Consider the following 20162-nt stretch of genomic DNA (forward strand, 5'->3'; position numbering starts at 1 on the left):
CTACTAATCAGAAATAACGTTAACATATCATACAAAAATGTACCCTAGATTTCCCTCAACTGAATGATTCCTTTAGAAATATTTTAATGGACTTGAATATTATCCCCTGTATATCATATTGGATATGCCAAAAAGGTTCTGTGTAATTTATTCCATAGACTCATAAACTGAAGTATAAATCTGTTCTGTGTACATGACAAAATGTTACTGTTTATTTGGGTTGAGGAAAAAATGTGGAAAATAAAGGTTTAAAGGTTTCTCAAGGAAGATCCTTACCTGTGGTGGAGTATAAGGCATTATATCCAATTCACTAGCTAAGGGGGTCTGAAGCTGAGGCATAGAAGGTGTTTCAGTCATATCACCTTCCTCTTCTCCCATCTCTTCCATGTCCTCATCGCCTCCTTCCAACTCAGCAAATTTTGCTTCTAGCTGCTGAATCTTCTTTTCCAGTAGCGGAGATGGTTCCTTCTGAGGAACTATGGGTTTTCTGAAAGGTGGAGGAGGAAGACAAAAGCTGATACAACATTCCTACTTTCATACTTTACAAGACATAGCATATATTTTTGAAGAGAAACCCAACTTTTCTTCCTTTATCATTGACTCAGGATGTGTCAGCACTTCCCTTCAGAACACTGAGCAGAAATCATTCAGTGTCTACAGCCAGTGTTTCATTTCAGTGACTTGTCTCAAGGATTTTTTGTTGTTTTTTTTCTGTTTGTTTTCATAGATTTTATGAGTTAGAAGGGGATTTCAATGCAGCAAATACTTCATTTCTGCAATAGAAGGCAGTTAACATCACATCTTCCTTAGATTTATGTTTTACTTCAGTTATAACTTAGTATTTTTATTAATATCAATGTTCACCAACTGGAAAGCTGTTTGTCACCCATATGAGGACTTAAGTATTTTAATGACATCCAAGAGAATTTACCAATTTGATAGTGTAACAATTTTTCCTGAAGTCAGGAGAAGAAAAAGAAAACATCCACTGGCATTGGGGTTGGAACTAGATGATCTTTGAGGTCCCTTCCAACCCTAACCATTCTATGATTAAGATTATGAAAAGACTGATGTTATCTGGACTTCTTCCCAAAAGCGTGATTAGTCAAAATTCACCTTCTCCTACAACTTTGACTTTTATATACGCAATGGGTTTGGCTGGGATAGTGTTAATTTTCTGCATAGTAGCCTGTATGGTGCTGTGTTTCGCATCTGTGACCACAACAGTGTGTGATAGCACATGGATGCTGTAGTTACTGCTGAACAGTGTTGGCACTTTGTCAAGGCCTTTTTCCACTCCGCCCCCGCAGTAAGCAGGCTGGGGGTGGGCAATAAGTTGGGAAGGGAGACAACCAGGACAGCTAAACCAAACTGACCAAAGGGATATTCCATACCATATGACATCGTGCTCAGTAATAAAAGCTAGGGGGAAGGAGGATGAAGGGAGGGACATTCAGGGTTATGGCGACTGTCTTCCCAAGTAACCACTACACACTGAGGCCTTGTTTTCCAGGAAATGGCTAAACATCTTCCTGCTGATGGAAAGGAGTGAATTAGTTCCTTATTTTGCTTTGTTTGCGCACCACAGCTTTGCTCCACTTATTAAACTGTCTTTATCTTGATCCAGGAATTTTTCTTCCTTTTGGCCTTCCAATTCTCTCCCCGATCCTGCTGTGGGGGAGTAAGAGAGGGCTGGGTGGGAGCTTAGCTGCCAGTCAGGGTCAGTTCACCACAATACAGAACAGCGCTCACATGACACCCTCACTCCCATCACATTTTTACCTAAAATAGTATATTTCATCATCAACAACTTTTGCAGAGAGTGAAAACCTCTTCAGCCCTTTAAATTTCTTCATTGTTTGTCGCTTTCATTGTAGCGGCTCTCACAAAGGAAAACATCGTTTTTCGGAGATTTCTGTTGGTCTGCAGGAGAGGAAGTCTTTGAAAGACAGAACAGCACACTTTCCTGCAGAAATGAAAGAGCTGGGTAAGAAGGCAGCCACACTTGCAGACATTTTACAGAAGGTGTGGAAACTCAAGTTCTTGCCAGTCTCCTAAGTCTGGAAGATTCTTAGTAACCATACTTGGAATCAAGCTTACACATAGCTATAAATCGCTTCAGATTGTACAGGAATCAAAGACAGTGTCCACTGGATTTAAAGTTGTTAATAATTACCCAAAATGCAAGTCATCGGACAGGTCTCCTCCAAGTTACTCAAAAACACTTCCTTCTTGTAGAACATTTTAGTCGGTTCATGTTCAGTTTCTTCAGGATGTATAAAGATTGGACCAAAGAAATACGCAGCTCCATCTCGCACCCACATCTTTTCAATTCTGGAAAGAAAACCAAACCACTGACACAAATGAAAGGCCAATCCGTCCTAAATGAGACAGTGGGATGCACCAGGTTGTTCAGAAGACTCAATAAAATATGAGTACAGGAGAACAGCCTATTCCAACTGTACATCTGTATCACCTTTCTATTAGGAGACTAAACTTCTACCTCAATCTATTAAGAGCTTGTGACATGTAGCTTCATTCAGAAGATTTTTTCCCCCATCCTCTTTATACTTTTTGCAACAAGTCCGTCTTTTGTCCAAGTTATTTTTATAGACTCAAATAAAAGAGTTGTACTTACCTTCCCACCCGAGGTCGCACTAACCCATGGGATTTTATGAAGACACAGTCCCCAACCTTAAGCCACATATCATTGTAGCAGAGCTGTTCAAAGTAATGGCAACCAGGTTCTCCATTGGACATTTCTACTGGAACGTCTTCTTTGTCCTACAGAAGAAATATGCATTTAGAAACTTGTGGAAGAAGGAAAACCAAACACATAAATAAAAAGACGCCAGGTGCAAGGAAAAGGCTTTGCTCTGTCTTTACATTACCAATAATAGGTAAGCATCAAACAGAGCTATACACGTGAAAGTGAGGGGCCTTGAAATTTAAAATGAAATAGCAAAGACAAAGATACTCTCCATGCATGTCACAAACTTTCCTATTTCACAAAGCTGTAATTTTGCCAGAACAGTAAATCTACAGGTCCTTTTTTGTTCTACTGCTTCGAAGTTAACTGGCCAGGCCAAGCCTTGTTAGCTTATTTTGATGGTTTGTTTTAAAGCACAATAACGTGCTTAAGAGGCAAGAATTGAGTACATGGCCAAGTTAACATGCATAGAAATTTAGTGATACAACTCTCATATACACCAATATGAACACTCCATGTATTGCTTGCAAATTCATACCATTTGCTTAAGTTAATTTCTTACTTTTTAGTCAAAACTTACATTGTGCCTCATTTGACCTTTTAGTCTAGGATTTCAGAAATCCAATGAAAACACAGGCCATCTCCCCAGGGTGTGGAAGGAAAAGACCCTGTAAGTTTTCATTTTCTTGGTAGAAATAAATTCTTCTTTTGCCATGATGTGAGTAAGTACCATAAGTATACTAAGGCTCTGATTAAAGCTGACAATGACTGTGCTGGGTATTCTGTTCTGAGGTTCTGTCAGAGGATTCAATGTAAAGTGGATTTAGTTTATGACTCTAAGTTTATTTTTTTATGGCTCTAAGTTTATTTCAGATAAATTTATTTCAATTTAATACATTTATTAAATAGATTTCTTTTATGACTCTAAACACAATAAAATAACCATTTTACTCAGGTATGTTGGACAGAAATATTCTCAAGCATTTCAACAATAAACTGCTCAGTTATTCACCATAAATAGGCCACAAACAACAGAATATTATGTATTTCTTACTGCTGCCTAGCTACTAGCCATTTTACTGAAATAATGCATAATAAAGCATTTCAGTACTGCCATGAACTAAAAGTAAGACTTTTAGTTCTACTGATTCTTCAGACTTAAGGCAAGCTTTACAGTAAAAGTCGAATTTTCTTTTCTGAAGTGGTAAAAAAAAACCCAACCTCCCCTTCACATGATCACAAGAAAGCATTTGTACAATCTAGCAAACATGTACACAGTTTATTTTCTGTTTAGTCCATTTATGTTTTGTTTATTTTTATTTACAAATGTGTACAACACGATTTATAACAGAAACATTATATTTATTTATATTTTATTGCGTCTGGACCCTGTGAAACTGAAATCATAAGGGCTCACATTTTGTTGTTCTTTATCTGTCAAACATAACCAATGTTCCATTTGTTATCTTACCTTTTCAAGATGAAGGATACTTTCTCCCACCTTACTGTCCTCCAATGTTTCACCATGCTTCTCCTCATCTACTTTTTCTGTATTAGCAAACACAGAAGCAACACGGACGACAGGCAGGGGGCACGTCTCGTGGGACAAATCTGACAGAGCTTACAGGCATAGTCCACAGTTTAATCTTTTAAAAGACTTTGTCTTCGCAGAATAACGTGACTCGCAGACATAGACATCCTCATCTCTGAAGTTTTCGGGACACAACTTAAAATATTCCTGCAAATTGAAGAAAAAACATGAAATATTTCAGCAACACACACACACATGGCACAGACATTGTGAACTCCCTCTCTGCTTCCTGTTTTTTTTTTTACATGTCTATCACAAACATTTTTAGACTAATAAACCCTTTATGCTGAGTTCTTTTCTTCCAGTTTGACATCCAAGTTATATTAAAAATTAAAAGCGAACAACAAGAAATCCCCCTCTTAGAGAAGATGTTAAATTCAGTACAGGTTATCATGTGAGAAAAGTCAGGCTTTATTAGTATACCAAAATGGTACATTAACAAGTACCAGATGTGTCATCTAAAACCACCTTCGCAAGATTTCTGAGCTTTGACTTGGAATGAGGACACGACCATCAGGTTTTGGAGGGGAGAAAGAAAAAAAGCAAGCTCCATGCTCATTGATATGTGACTGTGATACTCATTCATGTACTCGGCAGCTGTAGCTCTTTGTTCCATACAAACACGCCACCTCACAAAACTGGCTGCGATAGGTATGTTGCACACAAGCCAAAAATCCTCAGCAGAAGGATTATGTGGAATCACACCTGAGACAGAGATGAAAGACTTCATCCTCTTACCAAGCCATTCAAGCCTCCTTCTCTACCAAACCTAAATCTACGAGCTTTTATGGGAACCTTTAAGAAGTTATCTGCAGTTTCTGTGCTACGTGCTCCGAAATTCAGTTCACTAATTATCTAACACGCATATGATTTTACAAACCAACCAGCACCAAGAAACACTATCACTTGGATGAACCAAATATCTCATGAAGCAAACGAAGAATACAAAGAGTACAGAGGAGCAAGTCCTATTTATTGAAGTATTAGTAGAATGTCTCTGTTAGAATGCCTACATCTCTTCAAGAAAATAGCAGAGAACATATTGCTTGCTCAAGGTCTCTCACCTTAACAAACATGACCACACATTTGCCTAAAATTTTGCTAACGGGAACTTTATTGTAATAGTCACTTTAAAAACTTCTTTCTCCAGAATTTTCTTGTTGCAAGATGAACGTTTTCATTTGGTCGATAAACCAACAGCCGTAGAGCCATTTCTCTCCTTAAAAAAAAACCAACAAAAACACAAAACAAAAAGAGAAGGGAGAAAGAAAAGATGTAAAATGGTATATTCTCTAGGCATGAGCAAGAAAAAAACAATATAGATTGATTGATTAAATCAAATAGCCATGTAGTCATTATACTGAGAGTAAACTAACTGTATTAAAACAGGACAAGACTCCTTAACCGTTTCAGGTAAGGAAAACCAGGTTGCTTAAAAGCCTGCAAATTGTTTTTTCCCCAGTAAAACATAACTCAGCAAAATAAAGGAGGAATCAGTTCTGTTAAGTCAGATGAATTCAGGAAACAGTTTGGAACTTATTTATAAATCTTGACTTTCAGGTCTGGAAATGGTTTCAAAGTCTACACAACAATCACCTGATTATTTGAAGAACCTTGGATAACTAGTTTCAAGTTTTTTTTAAGAACTATTTCTTTCATGTTACACTGTGACAAAGCCAAATTGTAACAATGATTTATAAAGAAGTTACAAATATGTGCTATTTTTCTAAAGCAAAGGAAATCTGTGATCTGTAGCCTGAAACAGAACAAAAAGTGCTATTCACTTTCACCATCACAGAGAAATCAACATAAGAAACATCCAACTGGCCAATGGTCCTTCTAGCCAAATACAGTGCATCCCACTGAGTGAGCACAACAAGCTACCAGGAGAACGCATTCGATCTCGGCCACTCTCCCTAATTAATTTCATTCCTTCTACAGTCACGGCATTAGGGGTGTTAGAGAGCTGTTCTCTTTATCTGGCTATTATTTGCTGGTTATTCCCTTTATTATTTGGTTTAGATCTGTTGTACGTGGACTTCTCTCACTCATTTTTGAACCTGCTGATATAATCTGCCTCACAAGCTCCTGGGGAAGCCAGGAGGCTCACTACCCACTGTATTAAAAAGCCAAACACTTTCACGTGTTTTAATCTGATTTATTAGTGTCAGTATGTGCCCTCTAACTCTAGAACTGCTGGATTTGTTGAACTCTGCATTCACCTTATCTACCCACTTCATGATTTTGCAAACCTTAATTATATCCTGCCTTACACTTCTCCTCTCCAAATTTATGAGTCGTGGTCTTTTTAATCTGTCCTTGTAACACATCTGTTCCCTCCCTTCAAAAAAAGAAAAGGCAATCAACAAGGTTAACTTCACTACACCCCACTGTAGTTCTCAGCAACTGTAGTTTCCAGGATTGCTGAGAGTGAACCACGTTTATCTGATACTCTTGCCATATTTCTAGCCTTCCTTACACTTAAGAGAAGTACCTGCTGCAAACAGAAGGCATCATTGATGAGAAAAAAACAAAATAGTACTCGTTATGGCTTGATTTGGCCTAGGAAATGCAAGATTCAGCTCAATTCTGAAATTAAACAAAGGCAAGTTCTGAAATTGAGTTGTTCTGTGGAACATTTGTAGTTAAACATGCCCAACTCTGGTTCAGATTGCTTAGGACAGAAAAACCCTATGTGTTCTTCTGCGCCTAAATTACAAGTTGCCTATCCCATTTGGAAGATCCTATTCTCTGGGATGCTTACAATTTGAGGGTAGGTAGAGAAGAAAACCAAAAAAGCATGTCTTGATCCAAGAACTTTATATGTGTAATATTCTTTGGAAAAAAGCAACTCAGAAAGAAGAAAAATACTTACTAGTCCACACATATTTCTGCAGATAAAAGAGGTAACATCTACACAGAAAAGGCTCAAACTGGAAGTTTTAAATAGTGATAATACTAAGTTCCACTGCATTATCTTCCTATAGCAAAGGCATTCTTACCAGCTGAATCTTCCCACAGCCTCTCAATACAGACTATGTGAGGCTGCAAGTTGGCTTCAGCAGGCTCCACGTACACGTAATCGCCTACATGGTACATGCTGTTCTTGAAGCTGCAGTCCTGGCTGTAGGTCCGATGCAAGCTTGACAGCCCAGCTGATCCAGAGGAATCCTCACTCTTTTCAGCTTCTTATTTCAAGAAGGGAAAAATAGATGTTAGTAGTGCCAGGTTTTGACATTAGCCAAGATCGCCAACATGAATGCCCTCACCCTTTGCTGAGTGCAGAAGTGCCACATGCACAAGTGCCACAAGATACTTCATGTGTCCCTCTGTCACTGACTTCCAGCGTGAAGGAAGCGTTTAAGCCTGTTTGTGCTGCTGGCCTTTAGCCTTTCTGCTACTGGTGCTGCCAAAGGTTGGGCTTCCTTTCTTTAGAGGAATTTTATTGAGTCCTCCCAGTGAATGAAGAGGAACCCAATGACAGCACTGAGCTCAGAAGCCTTCAGAAAGACAAGTTTTACTTTCTTTGGGTTTTCAGCTCTCAAAGGAAGACAGAAAAAGGGTATCACAGCTATTGACCCCTAATAATACTGAGCCTGGTTGGAGCAACTAGACTTTACTGCTGCTGACATTAGTGCTATGTGGGAAGATGAACCATGTTAGAAAGACAATTCAAGGACATAGTGCTAACAGCTCTGCTCCCATCAGTGGAAAGGAGCAATTAGAAAGCTTATTCATTCCCCTAGACATGCTCCACAACGATTATACCCACAGTAACAGCCACAAACTGTGAAAAACAAAGGACCTTCACAGTAGGTTTCTTGACCTACAAAAGAGTGCAAGCCCATTCCTCTTCACGCTTACAGTAATGACGTAAGGATCACAAAGGCTTACTCAAATATCACTTCTTCAGCAGTGTTAAAAGCATGATCACAGACAACACCATCAGCACATCAAGAAACCAGTATTTGTCAAAAATGAAATGACTAAAGGTCAATTGCAACAGCCATTGCTAAGTTTATTATCAGCAGAAAGCTATAGCAAAAAACTATTGGTTTCTTTTGTAATATCCTTGAAATAAGACTACTTGTACCTCAATGTGTTCTTCTTAAAGCCATCTGGCATGGCTGATAAGGATCACAATAAATCTCTCATAACTTTAAAATACAAGACCCTCAGTGCACAACCAGACTATTAAGGTCCCTTCAGTAGGCAAATCTGCAGCAGAGCATACATCACATGCATAGGTACATTTTTCAATTAATACATTTAATATTAATGAAAAGAAAGTAGCTACCTCTCTTCTCCTCCTCTCTTTTGAGTTTATCCTCCTCTATTTCTTTGGGCAGCTTTTCCTTCTTTTCCTTTTCTACATCGTTGTGAAGATGCTTGGTGGTATAGCTGAGAGCAGGTGACAGAAGAATCTCTCCATTCTTACAAAGTTCATCTCGAATTTTAATAAAGAACTGCTGAAGTTCGACTGCATCCTCATAAATCTCCGAATCGGTCCTGTACGAAAATACATACAACAGGGCAGAAACTTAGTTTGTGCAGAGTCAAACAGGATCCTAAACACATACCCATCAATCGCCACACTTAGTGATACCTTTATAATCTGTTAACTTCTGAAAACTTAAGTAATAACATTATTATGAACAAAATTCATTTATTTAATTACCCATACTCCTGTTAGTGGATGTTTTAGTGACATCTTTTACCTCCACTCCCTCAGCGTCGAGATCTCGCCTGCACATCCCCAAGTACCCATCTAATTCAAGTAAAGCACTGCAAGAAGTTGCAAGCGCTCACAGTTTTTGCACATATTACCACAACTCAGACAACCATGATTGCTCCAAAAGAGTAATCTACCAGTTGAGCAGTTTGTGAACCGCTCCTCCTCTTCATTTTTTCAATTTGAAAGTTAGCACAAACTTGGTTTTCATGAGGTGTGTCTTTGGAAGGTTAACATCAAAATTATCTCATGGCAGAAACCTCACTTCTTCCTTGTTTTTAAACAAAATCATAGATTCCACTGAAGACCTGAGACGGCTTTGAGATTTAGTTTTCTAAACACCCATATCAAGGAAAGCAAACACCTTAAAAAAAACCTTCCGCCTCTGCCTACCATGAACATGCAAAACTCATGTGATAAGGCAAAGGATACCTGAAAAATACAGCTTCACTCACCTGTTCATTCTCCTTGCCCTCTCCAGTACCTCAAACATATTCTCCTGGAACAAGTCCAGTCTTCTATAGCGATTATTTTCAACGTTTTTTTCGGATAATGTCAAAAGTCAGAGGAGGTTTATTTGGGAAGTTGGGATCAACAGCAGGAATCTCAGCTAAGGAGTCACTGTAGCATCTGCCCTCATCATCCTGGTGGCTCATAACAGATACAAAAGGTTATGGATAAGTTCCTGAATTAGCAAAGTGACATTGGGCACATGAGAATCCTCATCTCCTTCTATTTCTCTCCGAGTTTCAAGCAAAACTTTATGCAGGACTAGGGCATCTTTATAAATCAAAGATTCTGGCTCATTATATGTGCAAGCATTATTGAACATCATTACGAAGTCCTCCACCATGGAATCAATGTCCTGGTATTTATTTGCCATCATATGACTTCTGATCTTTTCCATGTCAACGGGCTTTTTAATGGTTACATAATAGTCAGGAAGCTCAGACCGAGATGGCAGCCTCAAGAAGATGGCGCTCAGCCGTCTGCCTCGTTTATCCGTGTAATTCTTAACTGCTTCATACACCTCATTCAATTTCTGTTGCATTGGAGTCATGTATTTCGATTTTTTAGGAGAAATGCCACTTTTTCTACCTAAGCAGACAAAAAGGAAAAAAAATAAATCATTACAAAACCAGAGCTTGCACACTTCTTTGTCCATCTCCTTTCCATTGGAGAATTGCTTATTGAAGAAACACTTTATGGTATGAGCAGAAGACTCACAACATGGAGCCCGTTCCAAGTTGCAGCTTCCTTTATTTTTCACAATTGTATGATTTTATTGGCAAACATAGAATCATATGTTCCTATGCGGTATACCTGGTGAAAGTCTCTTCAGACTTTAGCATGGAAAACATCTTTTCCTACCTGATGTTATTAGTAACTCCTCTAAATTCAATTTGCTCTTACATGAATTTCTCTTTACAGCTGTTAAAAATCCAGTCATCACACGGTCTTTGCTATCACTAAAATTAAGCATTCTAAGTTATTTATCAGATGCCTTTATGACACGTTTATGCCAATTAGAAAGTATTATTAAAGATATAATGTAAAATAAGGCCTCCTATGGTATTATCAATCAGATTAGTTTTTTTTCTGGTCAGTTCAGGATCTCTGCTACTGTACTGCACAGCCTCTACCAGTGTATTCTCCACTAATTGTACCTTACCTAAGAGCTGCAGGTTGCTATCTTCAAGAGGGCTCTGTGCAGTTACTTTCTTTAAGCATTTCTGTGCAATTTTTATCCTTCTCAGTTTGCTAAGTTCTGAACACATATTAAGGGGACATAAGCCTTTAGTAGCAAATTCAGTTTGTAAAGGCAACAGCTCTAGGAACAGACATCATTGGAAATTTAGCTTTGGTGTTTTTCACGGCTTTCAATAATTTTCCAAATAAAGCTCACATTTCTTTTACCATTCTGTGGGAATCCAGACATTCAACCAGGGAAATTAAGAGCTTTACTCAGTTTGAGAAGCACCTTACTTGGAAGCAACCCTAGTAGTACACATTAAGTGTGTTAATGAAGTGTTACTGAGCACATAACGCAGCATCTAACATTTGGATAGCACCACATGATTAAACGTCAGTCATTCCAACCATTCCCAAGCTTTTTTATTTCATTCTAAGTTACTTTTCTTAGAAAACGCTATATGCAACAACTAGATTTTATTATATCCACATACAAACACATCATTGCTGTCATGATCTTGCAAATATAATTCTACTTGGCACGTCAGTGTAAATTTGTAGATCGTGTCTCCCATTGTAAAAGGAAGGTCTGTTAATCTGTACTGCTGGGTTTTCATCAGTGTTGAAACGAGGCATAGCAATGTACAAGGTTGCCTTACTTAGCTTTAGTTTAGGGGATGCAACATCATCATCTTCAGCTAGGGGTCCCAGTTCTTTCCTTTTTTCTTTAAGGATCTTTTCCAGCATATGGGCATCATTGTATACCTATTAATCAGTAAAGTAATCAAAAACCAAAACAAAACAAGGTTTACTGTGTTTAGACTAGTTTAGAACTAGTCCTCAAGAAACATTTAAATGTTAGCTTGAAAAAGCTGAATGCAAAACCACGAACTTGATTAAAAAGAAGGGCTCATTTCTCAAATGTACACTTTCAACTACAGGTAAGCAGATCTGATGAACACCACCTAAATTAGGGAGATACAAATCTTGATTAAATTAGCCCATTAAGTTGCATTTCTATTCCAAAGACCATGAAATGGCAAGGTATAGTTGTCTTATCAACTTCCTCATCAAACCATTCTCCTGACCAATGAAAGATCTCTTAAACTATTGTGACTCCATCAAGGTACACAGGACCACAACAGTCCTCCTGGGTCTTCAAATCCAAGCCTAGTGAATGCGACCTCATCATAAAGTCCTGTACAGTAGTTGATCAAGTTCTTCATTAGAAATAGCTGGAGGTTTCTCACCACCACTCTGTTTCACATGATCATGCTTGCTGGCTGAGAAACATCATAATATAGAAACACCTCACAATAGATTTGTAAGTGAAAGCATATTCCTTCCAGATTCCTTTTGCTAGACCAAACAAGTCAGGTCTTCTAGTCTGATCTCCCATACTCTCCACTTCCACGAAAACAAAGCTGGTTTCTTTCCAACTAAGACAATCCCTTCTCAGAGCTTCTGAGCTCCAAATCACATGCTGATGACCATTCACTGTGCAAAATACCTTCACGTGATTAACTGAGGATGAATAATGAGAATTTAGTAACCCGCTTATTTTCTTAAAACCTACTAGGAAATGTTCAGTTGACATTCTTTGTAGTGAAGGAACGTGTTTGGCTAACAGGAAACAAGTCTAACCTTCGTGAAGAAGTGTGTTGCATTTCATGTTTTTACAACTATAGATGAAGACAGGATTTAAAACATCAACAGAAAGAAAAACTTGTATTTTTATTTTAGTTCAGTAAATGATTATCATAAATAATGTGAGTAATAGTAAAAGCTAAACCATCCTAACATAACTTATCCAAAGATGCAAAGAGTTAAGCGTGACTGCAGAATCAAAACAGTACCTGGGAGCCTTCCTCGTTATAATGCCTTGCATTTCGGAACATGAGCTTCATGTCTTCAATCATGGCTTCTTCCCCTGCATACTTATCATTGCGGATGTTGTGTTCTATCATTTTCAAGTCCATCGGCTCCAAGATTATTTTATAATAGTCTGGATAGTCCTTTTTGGATGGCTTAACCATAAACAGATCACAGAGCCGTCTGCCTGTGCCCGGTTCTCGAGCTTCCAGAACTGCATTGTATAAGATCTTCATTCGTTGCTTTCGTATATTCTTTTTACTGTTAGGTTAAGGAGAAGAACAAGAAGGAAAAGAATAAATGTTAGGGTCTCTTTTCGCCACTTCCACACCAATATCACAATGACATTGCTGCCTACCATGAGAAAAAAATCACAACCACCTAAACACACACACACAAAGTTCAAGATTAGGACAGTGTACTAGAAACGTGGATCCATTTGCAAATAATAACAGTATCATAACCAGTAGTCTGCTAAATAAACAGGAAACCAACTTTAAGATATGATTTTTCTCTCATTCGCTTTGAGTTTAAGTGTTCTACAGAATAAAACAAGTAACTAGTTTTCAAAAGTGCAAAGGTCCAAAGGAGCTCTAAGAAGTTTCCAGCTGCAGAGAAAACGGATCAGTCAGGACCAGGCATCTGAATCCAAGACCTCAAGACCTAGTGTAAACAGGAAAAAACTCCTGAGCCTGTAGCTTCATGACTACCTCTGCTGATGCAGAATATTGAAGAACTGAGCTATTTATCTCAGAGTAATTCTGTATCTTCTTCAGTACCAGACACAAGAAAAATAAAAACAAAGAATGTAGTAGAAAGAAGGGCCTGAATTGCTTAAATATCTGTCAACCACAGTCAAGTGAAGTTACAAGTCAATAAAGCTCACCAAAACTGCAAACCCAGACAGAAAATGGCCACGAACATGCTATCAACCACAAACTTTACAGTAATCCTATGTGCAGCTATTATGGTTGTCTCAAGAAATCTGACAGCACAACCAAGATATAGCTTATCAGGAATACAGTTATACGTGGCTTCCTGTACATACACTACATGATCTATAAGAAAATCAGATAAGAGAGAGGAAAGCTTATTTTAATAATGTATAATCTCAGCTCAGTGGCACTCTTGAAAATGCACTTTCTACAAAGCACTTTTAAATCAGCTTCCAATTGCAATCTCTATAAGACTTTTTAAAGTAGTTATAACTTTGACTGTATAATCTGCAAAGACAACAACAACAATCTGCATTTGCAGAATGTGCAAAACATCATTGTACGACCTTGCTAGAAACCAAACCGCATCACGGATTTTCCATCATCTGGAACATCACGCTCCTACATTTAAAATATACCTAATCCAGCATATCCTCGTGCCTCAGATATTTCTTGCTCCTTGGTGAGGTCAGCAAAATAATTAATGAAAATTAATGTCACAACACGTAAGAAAATTCAAAAACGTATCTTCTATAGTAGAACTTTTTTTCTGCATTATCTTCACTGCTGGAAACTGTTAGTGGTTCACATTAGCAGATGAGCAATGTCAGAACAGAGACACGCTTCCGAATTCCACATTTTAACATGTTTCCAAGTTTTAGCATTTAGTTCAATGAAATGGGTAAAGCAAAACCAAAGAAGAAATAGTAAAAGGCCTGCAAATACTCAAGATTCAGGTCATGCATCTGATACATAAAAGGGGGCATTCAAACAGCTTTCTTCTGTGTCACTATTATTTTCTCAACGGGGAGAATTCTGCCCAGGTTATTAGTTTCCTTTTTCAGTAACACTTTGGAATTCCTCTCAGTGCTTCATTTCTGCTATCAGCAGCGTTACAATCTTCTTTTACGCCCTATCATTCAGCAAGTGAAACTGATAAAAAGTAGTGAACTGACAACATCAAAAGCATTTCAAGTTCTCTTCAGGCGCGAAGAAAATAAAATCATTTTGATTTCCCTTACCTATGCACACAACTTTTTCTCTTTTACTGTTCTTAGATGGCAAGGCCTGACAGATTCTTTCTTTCAAGCATTTCAGTATTCTCTTGCACAAGGTGAAACAAAAGCAACATAAGGTTAAAAGAACACTGATGACAGTTTGACTTGCTCGATTAGGTTAGTAATTCTTTTCGAATCTGAAGGTCACAAAACTAGCAATTTTGCAATTTGCTCCTTCCTGATCTTCATGTGGTACGTCTTACTGTTCCACTACTTTTCTTCCTCCTAGCATCCCTAGACTGCACCACCTCCTAAATCCATGTTAACTTTTTCTCTCTGCAGATTTTTTTAGTGCATATTGTTGCACTTACTTGATTGCTCTTAAGTGAACCTTGGCTGATGCTCTATTTCATTCCTTTCCTTTCCCCTACAACTGCTGTCACCTTGACAAAACAAAGAACTAAAAATACAGGAAGCTGAAGGTCATAAGCGACACCAAAGAAAGATGCTTAACTACAGTTTTCCAGTGGTAGTTGCTACTATTGCAATAATATTATCAGAAGTGGGAACTTATTTCAAATGATACCATGAGGCAGACTAGAGAAACTATCACTTGTTGGAGTGAAATACATCACTAATTCATTACATAACAGGTATCACTGTTAAAGAATACTTGCCATAAACCATAATTATCGGTCACTAAAAGAATATATTTTAAATAATTGTGAATTTTGTTTATGTTACAGTATCCAGAATAATCAACCTATTACACTCAGTTTATTTATTTGTCAAATACCCTCTTTGGCCCAGCTGCTGACACGTAAGTAACCAAGGAGTGCAAATTCAGAAGCAAGAGAGAAGCAGTCCTCTAACATTAACGATGAAAGCTCCTCAGCCAGAGTTCAGGTCATGGAAAATAAAAATATTTATGTCAGGAGACTTCACCGAATAAAAATATTTGTAGACTAATACCATAAACTTTCAAAAGATTAATTCAACTGTAGTGTAGACTTCAATGAAATTGCTACCCAAACTACATAAATAGACATATACTGGAGTAATAAAAAGAAGCAATAATTGCTAACATAACCTGTGAAGACAGTCCACACACCAGGCTAAAAAAAATAAAACACAAATAAAAATCCTGAAATCCACTGAAAAAATTACCTAATTCAGCGCAACTACAGCATCCGTGTCACTTACTGAACTGAAGTTATGTTGGCAACTGCCAACTGATGGGCCAAAAAAGGAAAAGAAAATTAGCAAATAGTTTTGAATTAATTAGAACCAACAGTTAATGAGTTTAAGTCTCAGAACTAAATAAAAATCCTTACACAAACGCTAAAACCATGGCTTAATATTGTATTAAACAAATAGAAGATGTATCAATGTCATGGTCTGCAGGAACTACAGAAGTGCATACCTTTTCCTTTTTGAGCTTCCAGTATCAGATGTAGCAGAAGAAATCATACTGTCCCCATCCTCAATGTCGTCTCTCCTAGCAAGCTCCTTCTTTTTTGCCTGAAAAAAAGAACAAATCCTTGAAACCAACTCACTGCTGGACATCTCCAGAATAATATTAAACATCAGAACAGATCAGATGCACAAAGAAAAATGCAACTACAGTTTTTGAGACTAAACCATCACCAAAATATTTCCAGTGATTTATTTAATATAAGTTGGCCAACATAAAATAGTAGTATAATTCTTTCTAACAGTCAGAAAAATTTTTGAGGAATCAATTTGAAAACAATGCCGTTTCAGACTGCAGCACTTAGCTGGAACACTTCATGTATCTGAAGTGGTTTAGCATCCTCCAATTACCTGCAAACCCTGAAAAAAAAACCCCACATCATCAACTTTCTTACAACTTAATTGAATTAAGAGTTGTAGTAAGGAAGAAAAGTGACCAAAAGAAGTCACAGAAGGCAGCATGTGTGCTGAAGAAAAATCATCCTATGATGTGTTTCATTCCCATACTTCCTGCTAAGCACGAAAATACTACTGCAAATACAGGTGTAGTTAAAAATTATTTTGGAAAAATATTCATTAAGGAAATAATCCGTTTGATTGTTCTACTCCACATACCTGCATAACCTGCTGCATTTTCAGTACTCTTTTATAGATGGCAGAATTGGGAACGTTGTAGCGCTTGGCATTTTCAAACATCAAGTTCAGATCAGCCTCCAACTGATCTAAAGTTTCATATTCATGGTTCTTCAGCTTGGTTCTGTAAAAGAGTGGGGTATCTGATTGGTATTTCTCAAGTGACACATCATGAAACAGTCCTTTAACATCTTCACCTTCATGATAAATCAATATCCAAAGAGCTCTAATTACAGGAACGTGTTTTCTTTTTCTGATGCTGCAGTAGCATTTTCCAATTGTAACTGTATTAGGCAAACGCATCTCCTCTTAAAGAACGATTTCAGTAATTCTGAAAGCTGCTGTCTTGAAAGTTGTGCAGACTGAAGCCTTCTTTTCACACTCAGAGGAAGCGTGGCACAGATGAGGCAGAAGCACAGCTTGCCCAACAAAAAGTGCCCAACACCTCTCATACTAACCCCCTCCATTTTTTTCCTTTCTCTTAAAACCACCTGGTTGTTCATTGGTGCTACTGGTAGAAGAGTGCTTCATGTGAAAATAGTCAGAAAAGAACTAATGTTAAAAAAAAAGTCATTTTTTCATATGCTCAACAGACGAATCAGGGCACTAATTTTGCCAATAACTTGATGTGTTTTCTCATATCTACCTTGCAGAAGTGGCAAAAGTTCTAGCCAACTTTTTTAACCTAACCCCTCATTAAATAAAACAGAAAACAGTAAACTGCAACTCTTATCACAACTGCAAAACACAGTTGTCCTCTGGACGCCTCCTTCCTGACCCATTTGCCTGCCACATCCACAGGTTACGCGCCACCTTTTAACCTCATCATCACCTTTAAGTCTAGTCTGGTTTCTGCAGCACCTGGCTGAATGTGAACCTGCCTGATGGAGCACAGCACTACCACAAAATAAACACAACAGCTTTTAGTCCCAAACCTTACCTGCCAACGTGATCTTGCAGCTGAACCAGCACAGAGTAACAATGTCCACCCTGCGTTAAACAGGACTCTTCACTGGTCAGCCAAGGATGAAGAAGTCACAGTTGGATTAAACACAGCACAGAGCTGCAGCTGCTATAAAAACTACTGAGAAGTGCACATGTATTTCCATCACAACTTTATAGACACGTTTTGCAGGAAACATTCAACTAACGACATGCTGCCAGGATGGCAGCTGCATGCACCTTACTGAAAGGCAGCAAATTTCTTTTTCATTTCTTTCAGATCTGAAGAACTAGTATGCCCTCAGTGACTACGAGAAAAGCAAAAAGTAATTTTGGACAAATATCCTAAACGTAAGATGTGCAGAAAATTACTTGTTGACATTCTCATTTAAAATAAACCATTTGAGGTTCGTGTATCTTTTTTAAGACTTTAAGACATTAGTATCTTACAAATCTTTATGCATTATTTTTTAGATTATTTTTATTATTTCCAACTGAAGCAACAGATAAATGAAAAGCTTTCCTGTTAGCTTCACTCACTCTGCCATTCCAAAAAAAGAAGAGTTACCAATATAATTTTCATTAGATTAGTAAAAATACAAATAATAATAATAAAAAAGCCAAACACACCCCTCACTCCCCGAAGCAAAGAGTTTGTGTACCAATTAAATTGCCATGAAGAAAAGGCAAAGTCAGACTCTGTTTCTACCGTGTAAAACTCCAGCAACAGTTATTTGCATATGTTAAGGAATAAGTGACTGGTATTAAAAAAGTCAAGAGCAAAAATAAAAAGCTGATTAAATTCAGAATTATTTTGCTCTAAACCACGAGCATATGATGCATAGGCTCATAATTGCTGAGGATGTAAACAGAGTCTACTTTATGCTCTTGCCACTGTCTGGTAACAAACACTACAGGCCACCTTACACCTTCTCCAGCTAATCTGAACACTCTCTGGTACAGACAGCAAAATCTATAGAGTAAAATAATGTATGTAATTAAGTCTTGTGGTCCAACGAAAATACTGGCAAGCCATTACAGGACTTCAGCACACAAACACTTGTTGGTGTTACAAAAGCTAACACATCATTAAGAGAATACTCAAGAAAATATAGAACATAAAGGCTTAAAAAAACTTGCATAAAAAAACCCCAACTAATAAGCTCATATTTATTAAAAATACCAAAAATGAGTTTTAATTTTTTCAAAATAGCATTATTTAACAACATCCTAATTTGTCACAGTACACAGGATAATTAAGTATGTAAACAAGCAGTAATTTCCTTGTTTACTGATGTAATTACAGATATTTATAAAATAGATTCAAACTTTCAAAGGATTAATGGAAACCAAAAATGTCTAAAAGCAAATCTGCATCTTTGAAAAAGGTACCCAAGTCAGCTAATCTACTTTAGAGATTAAGAACATAAAAAAAAAACCCACCTCAAAAAGCAAGTCCTGTCTAAAAATCAAATAAGGAGCAGCACTGGAGAGAAATGCTGACCAATGGAATTGGTTTTCCCCTTGGAAACAAGTTATGCTGATGCTGTCTACACCCAAGTGACAATTCAAACTGACAAATTTGCAGAATTAGACTCTAACTAAGGATATAATGAAGCGAAGAAACACTTAAGACAAATGTCTAAATGTCTCAATGTTTTTTACTGATAAAGATAACTGCTGGAGGACAAGAAATCATGCTTCAGAAATCGTAACGACCAAGCTGGGATAAAGTCCTCTAAAGATCTGCTCTGTAGTTCATCCTCTTGCAAGTAAGCAAGGCTGCATGCAATGTTCCTGCTTTTCAACTCCTGGCTCAAATTTTGCTTAAATATTAGTAGCATGTAGTTTATAAACATTCTTGTGAAACTCCAGCATGTTCGCTTTCTTTGACAGAACTAAAACAAGTTTTGACAGACTGGACAGCGGGAAGAATAAAAACTGTAAAACCTTATAGTCTTCCAATTAATTTAATAAATTAGAATTACAGAATTGCAAGTTCACATTTTGATTGCTGTTGCTTGAGGTCTGGATTCAGCTTTCTGAAAGAGTAACCTAAAGGACTATGTCTTAATTGAAGTACCACTTCTTCAATTCAGATTGTTTCTCCCTACTCTCTTTATTTGGAGTTGTTCTGTACCCAACTTAAAATTGCCCTGGAAAGACCACTGAAGGATTTCACTGACTAAAAACTCAACATCAACAACCATTCTCCTGAGATATTAAAGCCAAGAGACAACTCTATATTCTTAGCACATGTAAGTTTAGAATCTGTGAAGTAACACTGTCAGCATGATACTACAAATCAGATTTACTGATTAGTAACACATCCTGATCCTGCTCAAGCAACTTCTGTATGTTTAGGTGCCAGTTTTATCAAGCCAAGGAAAAAGGGAGATTGCCATATTCTTTGAAGCAGAACAAATTCAAAGCAAGCTGCAGGCAGAACAAGCAAAGCAAGTGTTTCCTAGGAAATACATCCTGCCTGCAGCAATTTATTTTTACAAAAAGAGAATTCTAAATTAGTCCTGTACGATTTAATGATATGGTAAAAGAAACTGGTGACTCTTTGTATAGGCAGATC

The 20162-nt window shown here is 37.5% G+C and overlaps 1 protein-coding gene across 1 annotated transcript in view; it reads right to left on the reverse strand.

Annotated features, from left to right (window-relative positions):
* Window positions 1-20162, reverse strand: part of PBRM1 (polybromo 1) — a 61284-nt gene that overhangs the window by 17771 nt on the left and 23351 nt on the right. Inside the window, 21 exon segments of the mRNA XM_086618799.1 lie at window positions 277-487; window positions 1783-1858; window positions 1861-1909; window positions 1911-1966; window positions 2177-2334; window positions 2639-2784; window positions 4182-4301; window positions 4303-4361; window positions 4364-4448; window positions 5366-5438; window positions 5440-5494; window positions 5497-5520; window positions 7304-7489; window positions 8599-8810; window positions 9489-9577; window positions 9579-9703; window positions 9706-10131; window positions 11385-11490; window positions 12582-12858; window positions 15954-16051; window positions 16619-16760. Of these exon segments, the coding sequence (XP_086474925.1) occupies window positions 277-487; window positions 1783-1858; window positions 1861-1909; window positions 1911-1966; window positions 2177-2334; window positions 2639-2784; window positions 4182-4301; window positions 4303-4361; window positions 4364-4448; window positions 5366-5438; window positions 5440-5494; window positions 5497-5520; window positions 7304-7489; window positions 8599-8810; window positions 9489-9577; window positions 9579-9703; window positions 9706-10131; window positions 11385-11490; window positions 12582-12858; window positions 15954-16051; window positions 16619-16760 (2773 nt within the window).

This window comes from Tauraco erythrolophus, chromosome 12 (assembly GCF_009769465.1).
Source record: "Tauraco erythrolophus isolate bTauEry1 chromosome 12, bTauEry1.pri, whole genome shotgun sequence".
Taxonomy (NCBI): Eukaryota; Metazoa; Chordata; class Aves; order Musophagiformes; family Musophagidae; genus Tauraco; species Tauraco erythrolophus.